Source organism: Bicyclus anynana, chromosome Z (genome assembly GCF_947172395.1).
Source record: "Bicyclus anynana chromosome Z, ilBicAnyn1.1, whole genome shotgun sequence".
NCBI classification, from domain to species: Eukaryota; Metazoa; Arthropoda; class Insecta; order Lepidoptera; family Nymphalidae; genus Bicyclus; species Bicyclus anynana.
This window is the reverse complement of record NC_069110.1, coordinates 1,880,467-1,893,631: the sequence shown is the minus strand read 5'-3', so window position 1 is coordinate 1,893,631 and position 13,165 is coordinate 1,880,467. Positions and strand designations below refer to the sequence as shown.

The 13,165-nt window shown below is 34.3% G+C and overlaps 1 protein-coding gene across 1 annotated transcript; it reads left to right on the top strand.

The window, feature by feature from the left end:
• Positions 1–2,644: 2,644 nt before the first annotated feature.
• Positions 2,645–11,276, top strand: LOC112045519 (peritrophin-1-like). Its single transcript, XM_052890715.1, has 4 exons — positions 2,645–2,669; positions 4,407–4,621; positions 10,330–10,575; positions 11,271–11,276. Exons 1-4 carry the CDS (start codon positions 2,645–2,647, stop codon positions 11,274–11,276), a joined length of 492 nt encoding a protein of 163 aa, XP_052746675.1.
• Positions 11,277–13,165: the final 1,889 nt, after the last annotated feature.

The following is a 13,165-nucleotide window of genomic DNA, read 5'->3' as shown; positions in this document are numbered from 1 at the left end:
ATAAAGAAATAACAATGTCAATGGCTTGGTATTAATTAAAATATTAATTAATAACTGATAAAACGTTTAAAAATTAGGTGAAAAGTGACAGAATTAGAACATACCTTAATATATGAAGAGTCATATAAATAACCAGCGGACGCCCGCGACTTCGTCCGCGTGGAAATCAATGTAATCTTTCAAGCCCTATTTCACCACTTTAACAATTGAATTTTAAAATTTTTGAATTACATTATATTTTGTTTTTTTTTTTATGATTTTTTGAACAAATTTTAATTCTAAGAATGAAGGACTTTCTGTACAAACTTTCAACCCCTATTTCACCCCCTTCTTATTTTATTTTCGCATTATAAAGTATCCTATAATCTTCTTCGTATTATGGTCCTAAATTGTGCCAAATTTTATTTGAATTCATTCGGTAGTTTCAGCGTGATGCCCCTCAACAAAATTTTTTAAAATATCTTCAATGTACAGAATTGGACATGCTACAGTTTTATTATAAATAAATGTATGTTGCAATAATATTGTTCAATAAATTAATTACTTACGATCGGAATATAGTGTATGTGACGTGCTATACAGGTGACAAATTGAATTAAATTATGCCGTCTTGTAATGTTATTTCGTGTAAAACATTTTACCAAAAAATAGGGAAAATTTAACAGCGCAATGAACTCGCAACATTTTGCGAATGGGAAGTACGGCGGGTGCGGGTGTTGAACAATTTTGTATAATGACGGCTGAACGTACCATCGTATGTTTATTAATCTAAGCATTATATTTTAACTGATTTAATATCAAACAAAACCTTGACAAATAATATTATTCTTCCCCATGCATGAAAATTCGTTTAGTGTATCGCAGACAGACATACTTGTACGGACGCGGCAGGGGACTTTGTTTTATATGTATAGATCACGATAATGGACTTCTTGATTGCACACTTATCAAAAACATATCGTTTTATTATTTTTGGAAGCTTGCAATTATATATAATAGATGTCAGCGGGTTGATATCAGTTCAGTTTATGCAGAGGCCGAGAATAAAACTATTTTTTGGAGGGAAGGAGCTCGGAAAATCATCCGTGTCTGATAGGACGCGATGTTAAGTAAGTTATTTAACAATAGTTATTTGTTCAACAAGTTAGCAAAGTTTGAATTTGTTCGTCGAGTGCCGAGTTTGAATCCCGAAAAAGCTTCTAGGTTAGAATCCTGAGCGTAATGAGGGATTCAAAGGCACAAGAGACAAATACTTTGCTCTCGTGTGATACATACAACTTTTCACCTCAATAGCGAAAAAAATACAAGATGTGTAATCTTAAGCTTTCAGGTCCAAGTCCAATTCGCTGTCAATTACTTGTTGTTTTAATTCAATCGGAGTTAAATTTTCACTCGTATCACTCATTATTTTAACCTTTTCACTTTTACAACAATTGCATATTACATATATATTTAATTTATTGAAAAAAAAAGATTGCTTTGTTTTCCAGCTATGCGTTCAGATATTTTTTGCATCATTTATAAAATATATAACTATCATTTATAAAAGGTTTATTTTCTTATATGGTTTCACAAAATATACCTAAATAAATCTTAACAACAAATCTACCAATAAAACTAATGTAAAAGCATAACTTATGGGCCATTCAAAAATTTTACGCACATATTTACGTAGCTACAATAATATATGTACAAAATATTCAAATATTTCCTAATATAATCACGTCTAAGTATGTTCTAAATTCAAAAAAATCGACATGAAACAAATTAATTATTATCGCTTAACTTTGCGAGATTGCTTTGTTTTTCCAGCTATGCGTTCAGATATTTTTTGCATCATTTATAAAATATATAACTATGTAAAAAAGGTTTAATTTTTTATAAGATTTGTATGGTTTTACAAAATGTACCTAAATAAGTCTTAGAAACAAATTTACCAATAAAACTAATGAAAAAGCATAACTTATAGGCCAATCAAAATTTTACGTAGCTACAATAATATATGTACAAAGTATCCAAACATTTTCTAATATAATCTATAATACGTCCAAGTATGTTCTAAATTCAAAAAAATCGATAAGAAACAAGTTAATTATTATCGCTTAAGGATACGTCTTTGTCGGTAGGGTGGTAACTAAAAATTCACGGCCGAAGCCTCCCACCAGCTAGAACTGGACCAATTAAGAAAACCTAAATCGGCCCAGCTGGGGATCGCACCCAGGACCTCCGTCTTGTAAATCCACAGCGCATACCACTGCGCCACGGAGGTCGTCAAATAAAAAAAAAACAATTAATAATTAAGAGAAATCGTGCCTTTCGCTTTAAACTTAGACAGTTAAAGCTCCATGACAGTCCAGTCTCCATAATTGTCCACCGTAAAAGTCCTTTTCAAGAAATAATGGCGCACATTGTCATTTGGTAATGGCTAGGTCCTACTGTCATTTTTGAAAGGCGCTGTCAATTTTAGAACAGTTTTTAGCCTAGGCTGACAAAATTTTAACCTATTTAAAATGAAAACTTCTGAAGTCAATATTCTCATAGGTAAGTATTAAACTAGCCCTTGAAAAAAATCAACACGTGAAACGAACCAACTTGAATAACGCGTAATAGGCTGATATTATATCAGAAAATAACTCTGAGCACAATGCCGTTATTTATGAGCGGTACAAGTGAGTATGTGAGTGAATGGAATACCTCAGGTACAAATGAGGAATTACGACTAACTTTTAATGTAAGGCTTTGTTATAGTGTTAAAGATGATTAAAAATAAATGTCGAAAAACCTAGTACCGGAATAAAAATCATTGCATATTTTTTAATTCACCTTTATTGCAGAAGCAATATAGGTCTTTTATTACTGTACGGGATTTGTGTAATTTCATTTGTACACATATCCAGATACTTTACCAGTAAACGCCGAACATATTTCCAGCGCAGGGATCGAAACCCAAGGATCACAACCCTATCCCTACACCCTTATGATATAAGGTCATAGTAAAATGTATGGCATCATGTTCAAAATATTATGTAACACGGACAATAATGTATACTAATTATGCCGTCCAAAATTACAGTTAATATTTATGTAAATAAATAATTATCGAAATTTACCGCTTAGAAATCACGGCATAATGCTCAGATATATTTTCTGATATAGTAACAGCCTTCTAAGCGGTTTTCACGTTGGATCATTTGGTCAATTTTGTCCATGGGCTTGTAGTCTATATAAAATTTTCGCCAAAACAGAGATGGGTGCTTGCAAAGCTTGTGAAAAAGCTTGGAGGAGGATTTTGTCCTAAAGGACAATCATACAAATTCTGAATAAAGTTCTTATTATTATTAAAGGGTAATCACGGTTGAAACCGCAAGAAACGAATAGTATATAGTAGCATACCTGATAAAATTCAAGTAGTATTTATTCTACATACATTTTGCCAACTACTCATCTATCATAAGTTGGTCAATAAACAGTTTATAGCTCAATGTTATGTCGCTATAATACATTATCATTTTATTGCACTTAGGTAATTGAATTTTTCCTTGAAATCATTGTCAATTGACTTCCAAATAATTGTATTTTTATTTTATTTGCGTGTTATGTGTCATGCTCAGAAATACCTGTAACCATTGAAATTGAATTGTTTCGATAAGCTACCAGCCTTATCAAAATTCATCATCATCAACGTCATTAACAGGCGATGGACGTCCACTGCTGGACCTATGCATCTTGCGTGGACTTCTAAATACCACGGTCTCGATCCGCCAGCATTCAATGGATCTTTGTGACTCGACTGATGTCGTCGGTCCATCTAGTGGGGGTCGACCAACACTGTGCTTTCGGTGCAGTATTTTTGCCATTCCAGCGAGGGAGCGATCCCTCGCCCGTTGAGAAAGATTCATAATCATTTCATCATCAATCATCGTTTATGTTTATCGTTACTTTTGAAACTAAGTCTCTACAAATGTACAGCCTCTATCACCAGTTTGGAAGATAGGTTCTGCTAAAAAAATATGTCAATAATTCTTAGAAATTAATCTTAGGGAACAATTGGACTTTTAGATTATGATATTCAGAAATTCAGGATTTTTTTAATGAACCAAAAATTAAGGACTTTTAAACTCCGCGCCATATAATATCGCTCTGAAGTTGCATGATAAGCTAAGGCCTACTAGGGAGTAGGACTTAACTAATTAGTTGTAATCGTGTGTTTCTTCATTAATTACAGAAATTCTACTACCCACTTGTAATAGTGTTTCTTCATTAATTACAGAAATTCTACTGCCCACTTGAAATCGTGTTCGTCATTAATTACAGAAATTCTACTGCCCACTTGTAATCGTGTTTCTTCATTAATTACAGAAATTCTACTACCCACTTACAATCACGTGTTTATTCATTAATTACAGAAAGTCTATTCATTCTGGGCGCCGTAGCCTGTGTCTACGGTCGGCCCCAGAGTCAGGACACGCGGTCCGTCGCGGACCCCAGGTGTCCGGTGTTCGAACACCACTTACTACCGCACGAAACGGACTGCACCAAGTTCTACTACTGCGAGTATGGCCGGAAGTACATAGAGGCGCGCAGCTGTGCGCCGGGCACTGCATTCTCGTATGCACACCAAGTTAGTTTAACATTTATTTTTTACTATTATTTATTTACTATGCAAATCAATCTAAACTTTCAAGCCCTATTTCACCACTTTAGGGGTTGAATTAAAAAAAAAATTACATCACATTGTATTTCGTATTTTTTTAATGATTTGTAACTCTAAAAATGAAGGACTTTCCATCCCGCTGCGGGACATTTGAGTGTCCTAGCAACCGGTGGTCAGGGTTCCAGAGTGAGGAACCTCCTCACAATACGCGCCGTCTCAAGAATCACTGCCTTCTGTATCAGACTCTTGATCCAACAGTTAAGCGAAAGCTTCTTACAGTGTTGTTTACAGTGTTGGTCGAAGCTTTTCGCTAATGGACCATTGACTGAAACAACTATCGGAACGATAATAGTTGACTCAACCCTACTTTCCCAGGAGGGTGGTAACTAGCCACGACCAACACCTACTTCCAAACCAGATCTGAGTCAATTTAAAAAATATATAATCCTAAACTGACGAGCATCGAACCCAGGACCTCTGTTTTGAGAACCGCGGCACTATCAACTGCGACAGAGGGGTCGTCAAATAAAACAGGAAATTGCACACATTAAAGATAAAAGAAATTTAAAGATTATATATCATCAATAAATGTGATCTACATGGTAATTTTATAAATCAATTTAGATTTATTGTGACGTTATAAGAAGATTACTATCAGTGCAGTTTATTGATTGTTATCAGTAAATCGGTATAAACAAAGGATCACCTTTTGTTGCAATATCCAATGCATGAGATGCGCAAAATTCGATTCTCGATCATCGCATTCGTCGTCATCAACCCATATTCGGCTCACTGCTGAGCTCAAGTCTCCTCTCAGAATGAGAGGGGTTAGGCCAATAGTCCACCACGCTGGCCCAATGCGGATTGGCAGACATCACACACGCAGAGAATTAAGATAATTCTCTGGTATGCAGGTTTCCTCACGATGTTTTCCTTCACCGATTGAGACACGTGATATTTAATTTCTTATAATGCACACAAGTGAAAAGTTGGAGGTTTCGAACCCACACCCTCCGGAATCGGAGGCAGAGGTCATATCCACTGGCCTATCACGGCTCTCAATCGCATTAATATTTAATGTATATTAATAAATTAAGAATTTTATTACCTACTATTTTTTTGAGTAAGCCTAATGCAACGAAGCTAAGTGTCTGACTGAAAATATAATTTCTCATAATACGTAGAAAATATCAAAGGATTGCGTTTTATACTTTTTAAATTTTTATGTATAAAGAATATTTGACATATTACGTCTATGAATTATTAACTTAACACTATCCAAACATCGAAACAGACAGGACTAAATATTTAAAGTATATTTATATTGTTTTTTTTTTTTTTTAATTTCTATTTAAAAAAGCAACAAAACACTTATTGCTTCTAAGGACACGCATTATAAACGCAAAAAACCTAATCTATACGAATATTATAAATACTTAAAGTTTGTGGTTATGTAGAGGGTAATCTCTGTATCTACAGAACAGATTAAAAAAAATATTTACCACTAGAAAGCGACGTTATTTGTAAGGGTCATATATATTTTATCCCCGTATTCTTACGTGAACGGGAACTACCGCGTAGTTCCCATTCCCGTGCGTCGGCTACTATAAAATACTTACGTCAAAGAGTTCGTCAAATTTAAATAAATAATATCATAATGATACCCCTTATCAATCAATTGATGGAAGTAATCAAATTAATCATAAGTTTGTGACGGTGACTACATGATTACGATAAACAGCCCGACCGACTTTGTGTTGGGTTCTGAGCCGATTATATAGGTGCTAGGTGTTGAAGCAGATTAATTAAATGCGCATTACCGCAAGATAATGAATGATGCATGAATAAATCAAATCAATCCATCAATTCATTTATGTGCAAGAAACATTAGCTATACAAAATGGGGATGATGATTAGATTTGAATATATTGATTTTTATGATACATTCTGGTAAATAAGGTCAATGTTAACTAATTTATACATAAAAAGCAAAGATTGACTGGATATTTGCAAAATAAATAAGATTATAAAATTTCAAAATCTATTTAAAAACCTTTTATCGTAATTAGATGAAAATTCATACAGTTTTAGCTTCCATAAATTAAATGTGACATATTTTAATAAATGAACTATATACATAAACGTACAAATAACAAAGATATTAGTAATTTTGTTTTAACGCCCATACATCTAACGATCATTATGTACCCACGACGTCATTAATTATAGTAAGGAAGCAGAGGCTGTAATTATCAAAGCGCGCGTATGTCATACGACTTTCAAAAAATAAATTTGCATCTTTGCCCTGTTTTCCATATGATCGTCGGGAAACATAACATTGTTATTTTTGCACAGATAGCAAACTGCATGCGTTTTTTTTTGGCAAATGCCAAAAAAAAAAAATTAATATTATTGTGTTTCTGTTACAGATTTATTTGTTGTCATTTATTGTCAAAATTATTAAAATGAAAGAATTAATCTTTCATTTTAATAATTTTGACATGTTTATTTGTATTATTTTATCTCACAAAGTTAATTTTATTCATAAAATGTTGAGCACTTTTTCTATCATAAAAGCTCTTTGTTAAGATTTAAAAAAGTACGGATAAAGGTTTACGGCACATGTGCGTAATAAGATACATTATTATACTGAAATTGGTGAAATAAGCTATATTTAAGAGCAAATGTGTCACAAATACATTTTTTATACCTACTTTGTTCCTGTACTTCGACCCAGTTTTGCAGGAAACAGCCATAAAATGCATTCAAAAATGCCGATGCAATAATCGGATAATAATTTACAATACGTTTTATGATTTAATAATCATTTGTTAGTCAGATTTTATCAACAATAAAAAACCGGTGAAGTGCGTGTCGGGCCACGCGCAGTGCAGGGTTCCACAGTTGTACTGTGACTTGGAAAAGTGGTTTACCTACAGCCATAGGAAATGGTAGCCAAGATGGAATTATTGGATGTACGTCATCGCGGCAAATATGGGGAGATACCTACATATGTTGTTGAGTAGTGCAACTAAGTATCCCTCAATGTCGGTGGATATGTAATGAACAACCAAGGAATAAGTTTAAAATCATTAAATTGTAATCAGTATGTCCAGTTCACAATATATCGATAGATTACAATATCGCGAGTGAGATTATAAACTAAGGTATTTTAAAATTTAACTGTATATAATGTAACTGTACATTCAGGAATGGGAATTTAATAAGAACCTTGTTTTAAAAAAAATCTGTTGTCCAGCCACGTAGGAAATTATTATTATATTTTATTTAATAATTCGAAGGAATTGATTATACTAAAATAGCAAAAAAAAATTCTGACGATTTTGAAAATTGTGTTTAATTCAATGTCTATTTTTTTGTCTAATTAATATTTATTTAGCTATTTTTCCCAGTAATAAAATTAGTGTAAAACCATTTTATTATTCCAATTATGTAGTTTATCGGGAGGGCGTAAGTTCGAATCCGGACTTCGCATGCACTTCCAACTTGTCAGTTATGAAATAGAATATCACGTGACAAAACGGTGACAGAAAAGCATCCCGAGGAAACTATACCTGAGAATTTTCTTAATTCTCCAAATCTGCCAATACACGTTGAACCAGCGTGGTGAACTTCTATTTTTACCACTCTCATTCTGAGAGGAGACTCGTGCTCGACAATGAGCTGAATATGGGTTGTTAATGATGATGATGATAATGATGGTATAAAAAAAAGTTTTAGAACTATAAAAATAAATCAACAAAACTACTTAGTTGAGTAATGATAAGGATAAATTTTTCCTTTGCGTTATAAAATAATAAATAATAGATACTCAGGTACAACCAAAGATTTTAATTTATTAGACATGTCACTAGTGAGTCAAATTGAGGCGCGAAAAATGTAGTCTTTTTTCAGTTCAATTTCAGTTAATAATATTAATAAAGATTAATGTTTACATGTACAAATTTGATATATACAAATTATATTAAACAGTAAAGTAGTTGAATAAGTAGTAAGTACATTTTTATTGCAATATAAAGATGTGTAAGCCTAGATACTAGTCACGATAACTAAATCACAGACGCTTAATAAAAAACGAAAGATATTTAAACGAATAAAACACAAATATTGTTTACAATGTCGAGTTGTGTGTTCAGAAACTGAAACTATACACATAAATATATAATGGAAGTAAACAAAAAATTGTGACCTCTGCCTCCGATTCCGGAGGGTGTGGGTTCGAATCAGGTCCGGGGCATGCACCGCCGACTTTTCAGTGTGCATTTTAAGAAATAAAATATCACGTGCCTCAAACGGTGAAGGAATACATTTGCCAATCCGCATTGGGCCAGCGTGGTGGACTAACCTCTCTCATTATGAGAGGAGACTCGAGCTCAGCGGTGAGCCGAATATTGATTGATAACGAAACACAAAATTGTGCATGTGTGCGCTCATTAGAGTAGCTAAATTACGATCACTTTTTGCGGTGATTTTGTAGGCACGGAACATATCTAAAAATATCGTTGGGTACTATTAATAAATAAATAAGTAATCGTCAAAAATCATTCTGATATGTAATATAGATTATCTTGGAGGATAGTGAGTAGGTGTAAATTATTTAATGAGGTGTCAAATTGTCACGTGGAAGATAAAATCATTAGATTTAAGTATTTACTGAATTCTTGATAAAATTATAATGTTGATATGTATCAAACTACCTAATTACAGTAGGCGGGATAGCGACATTTTTTAAAATAATAAAGATATTTATACTATTATACAGTATGTTATTAATAGGTAATATTAGATTTTCTGATTGTTACGAATATGCTCCGAAGCTACTAAGGACCTATCTTATAATTATTTTCACAAACAGAAAACTATCGAAAAATGAAAGCTACATTATCAGCAATTAACATAGGCTACACTTTATCTCCGATACAGAAAGAGGTGAACCGCCGAATCTAACTCGGCATCATTCGGGAAACTTCGCGAATCTTTTCCGGCCCAGGCCTACACTAATCACTACACTAACCACCCGGCTATTTATTTATATCTAAAAAAATCTTGATAATTCTACTTTATTAATGAGATCATTAATAATTTATCAAAAAAAGTTTGCTACAACGTATTATTTTACGTTTTAAATTACTTAACTTTGTCTTATTTTTTGTGTGCGTATACCCGAATCGGTGCTAACGTTTTTTTCTCTTCCACAGTGGTTGTCTGGAAGAGATCGCTTTTTATATAAGACCGCCATTTGTACATTAGTTTCTAAGTGTTATTATAAGTTATTGTTTATTTTTGTTTTAATGTACAATAAAGTATATTTCTTCTTCTTCTTCTTCTTCTTTTACGACATTTAATTCGTCTTTAATTTGTCCACAACGGGGATAAGCTAAATATCGTAAAACTCAACTCAACGATCTTAATCGAGTTGAGTTGAGTTTCACGATATTTTTTGAAGATTTATTATTGGTTTGTCCGTTTTCGTTGGTAACAGAAAAAAATAATACAACAAGAATATTACAGCTTCAATTGTTACATCGGTCTGAGAATTGGTTTATATTTATCATACCCCTAAGTGATAAGTGTGGTACACCCCAAAAATTACACTTCAAAGTTTTCCAGGTAAGCAAGTAATTTTTCTAATATGCTATTCTTGTCCTTTCCAGTGGTGCGATTTTCTCAAAAATGTGCAATGCACCATCAGTGCAGAGCCACAGCCTGAAGAAGCGGCAGAAGTGGCAGCGGTGGTCAGTGGAGCTGATCCATCATCGCTGACCAACGGCTGTCCAGCGGGCGCGGTCCACCATCTGCTGCCGCATGAGAACGACTGCACCAAGTTCTACAACTGCGATCATGGACAGAAACACGAACGGTCGTGCAACCCTGGGCTACATTTCAACCCTAGGATTCAGGTAAAGATTGGCAAATTCGTTCGTAACACTCCCGATATTGATGATGGAGAGGGGTAGCGATGCCCCACGCGCATGGCTTTATACCCGCGCAGTCCTTCCCTCTCCCCTGCGCGCACGACTCACACCCGTGCAATCCTTCCCCCCGTCGCCCGCAAATCATTTATTTATTTCATTAATTACTACGAACAAATCCATTTACACATCATCATCATTGTCATGGGAGTGTTACCAACGAACTTACATCAACAAACATAATAATAGCTCAATAGCTCAACGGTAAGAGCGGTCAGACTCATCACCGAAGGGGTGGTTTGATCCCCGCCCCATTGGTCTATTGTCGTACCCACTATAATAGTCTTTCCTTACTAGCTGGAGGGGAATGGGAATATTGGTCATATTAAAAAAAAGATTTTACGGCAAATATATCTCATCTCTCAGGGACGAATATCTTAGCATTCCATGGACTCACCGTGAGAGTGCCGGGTCCATCGCGTGGTAGAGAGAAGAACTTCGAGCAGAGTCCTGAACTTGTGACTACAGGATGTAGGGTTAAGGAATTCCTTGACGATCAATTAACACTCCCCGTTCTCTGCTCGTGTTGTTCTCCCTGCCTAGCCAAATTTGGTAAGATCCTATTAGAGTTATAGACCATTGAAATACGATAACGATTATGAAGAATTTATTTCGTACTACAGATCTAATAGGTAAAAGTAAATTTTTATTTAGTTTCCTTATTAAATAACAAGTTACAAACGACTGGATTAGTAAATTTAGGCAAGTAGGCAGATATTTTAATACATTTTGAAGAAAAAAGTTGTAATATGCACACTTTAAAAACTTTTTCTTCTATTGAAAATTCGGCATCTCGCCTACACTTTTACCAGCATCTCTGTAACTACAAAAAGTAGACATCAATTTTAAATCAATTTAGAAACCTCAATAGATGTACAATTTTGTAAAACAATAGTACACTTCAGCTTCATACATTTTTTTACAGGACATTTTTGTTAATCTGGTCATTTTAATGAAAGATATAGTATATTGATAATCTAGGGTGGAAAGAATCAATTGCCGAGGTATTTAGAGCGTAGCGAGAGCGGCTATAGTTCGAGTAGAAATTGATTCTTTTACCCGTGTTAAACAATTTTTATTTCGAATATTAGGAAATTTCATTTCGATTACGAGGAAATTATAATTATTGTCTTATTAATTGGCTCGCTCTTCGAACGTCGAAAAAGTAGTCTTCCAATTTAAAAGTTGTGGCTACTCCCCGCTAGGCGGCTCTCTCCAAGGTGAATGACTTACGTTAAAATCTCGTTTCATCCTACTCGAAGAACCACTAATGTTATAGAATTCACTTTTCCTTTGGTAGAATACCTAGATTACTTATTGCAAGGTAAATTACTGGTTCACATTTATATGGTTTTTAAAATAAAAGTTCAGATAGCACTCTGCACCTTAAAAACGTCTTCTTTAATCCACCGTATTGGGGAGAGACAAAGAGAGAAAGCGCGAGAAGAAATGAGACGCCAAATGGTCGTTCGGAAACAAATATAACTTTAGACAAAATTCAGTTTAAAAAATAGTTTTATATTAAATTTGACCGAATATTTAGAATAGAGAAACTACTAAAAGTAATGTCTACAACTTTACTGAGGTTAATAGCTCACATATTGCAAATAAAGAACACACATAATTTTGAAATTAAACTCATTTATTACAAATTAGAGTCTCAGATTACAAACAATTTATAATTTATAAAGAGTTACTACATTGTAATAGGTTTTGGTTATAAAGAAAGTCATTTACAGCATGAAATGCCTAGAACATGAAAATGAAAATTTAAACACAATATTAAGAGTTTTAAATCAAAAATACAATTTTTACTTACAAGACAAGAGCTCCGGACTATGACAGTATTCTCTTCATAATGATTCAAATTTCTACGCAAGCCACAAGGAAAGTTACTTAAAACCTGCGTATATTGGTTACATTGTAATAAAAATCGGTATACCAACCTTTCACAAATAATCTCTAGTCTTTGGTCAACAGACCAAAAACTAGAGATGCTAAACTAAAGTTGGATACAGATAATACAATCCACCTATCCAAGTATCAATAATAACAATGAACTTAATTAAATCTATTTTTTTTATTTTTTTTATTCTTTACAAGTTAGCCCTTGATTACAATCTCACCTGATAGTAAGTGACGATGCAATCTAAGATGGAAGCGGGCTAACTTGATAGAAGGAGGATGAAAGTCCACACCCCTTTCGGTTTCTACACGACGTCGGTACCGGAACGCTAAATCGCTTGGCGGTACGTCTTTGTCGGTAGGGTGTTAAGTAGCCACAGCCAAAGCCTACCACCAGCCAGACCTGGACCAAATAAGAAAACCTTAATCAACCAGCTGGGAATCGAACCCAGGTCCTCCGTCTTGTAAATCCACCGCGCATACCACTGCGCCACGGAGGCCGTCAAATATTAATCTATGTGCGATCGATGTGGATGTTTTGAGGTTCTCTGTCTACGCTCCTCGACTTCAGTGACTTGTGTGGTAGAGGCAGCTTGAGTGGTCAGCCCCGACA

Bases quoted from the DNA above. Each gene is read 5' to 3' on its own strand.
- LOC112045519 (XM_052890715.1), top strand. From the start codon at position 2,645: ATGCCGTTATTTATGAGCGGTACAA. The intron at 2,670-4,406 runs GTGAGTATGTGA...CATTAATTACAG, and splicing joins GTTATTTATGAGCGGTACAA to AAAGTCTATTCATTCTGGGC. The intron at 4,622-10,329 runs GTTAGTTTAACA...TGTCCTTTCCAG, and splicing joins CATTCTCGTATGCACACCAA to TGGTGCGATTTTCTCAAAAA.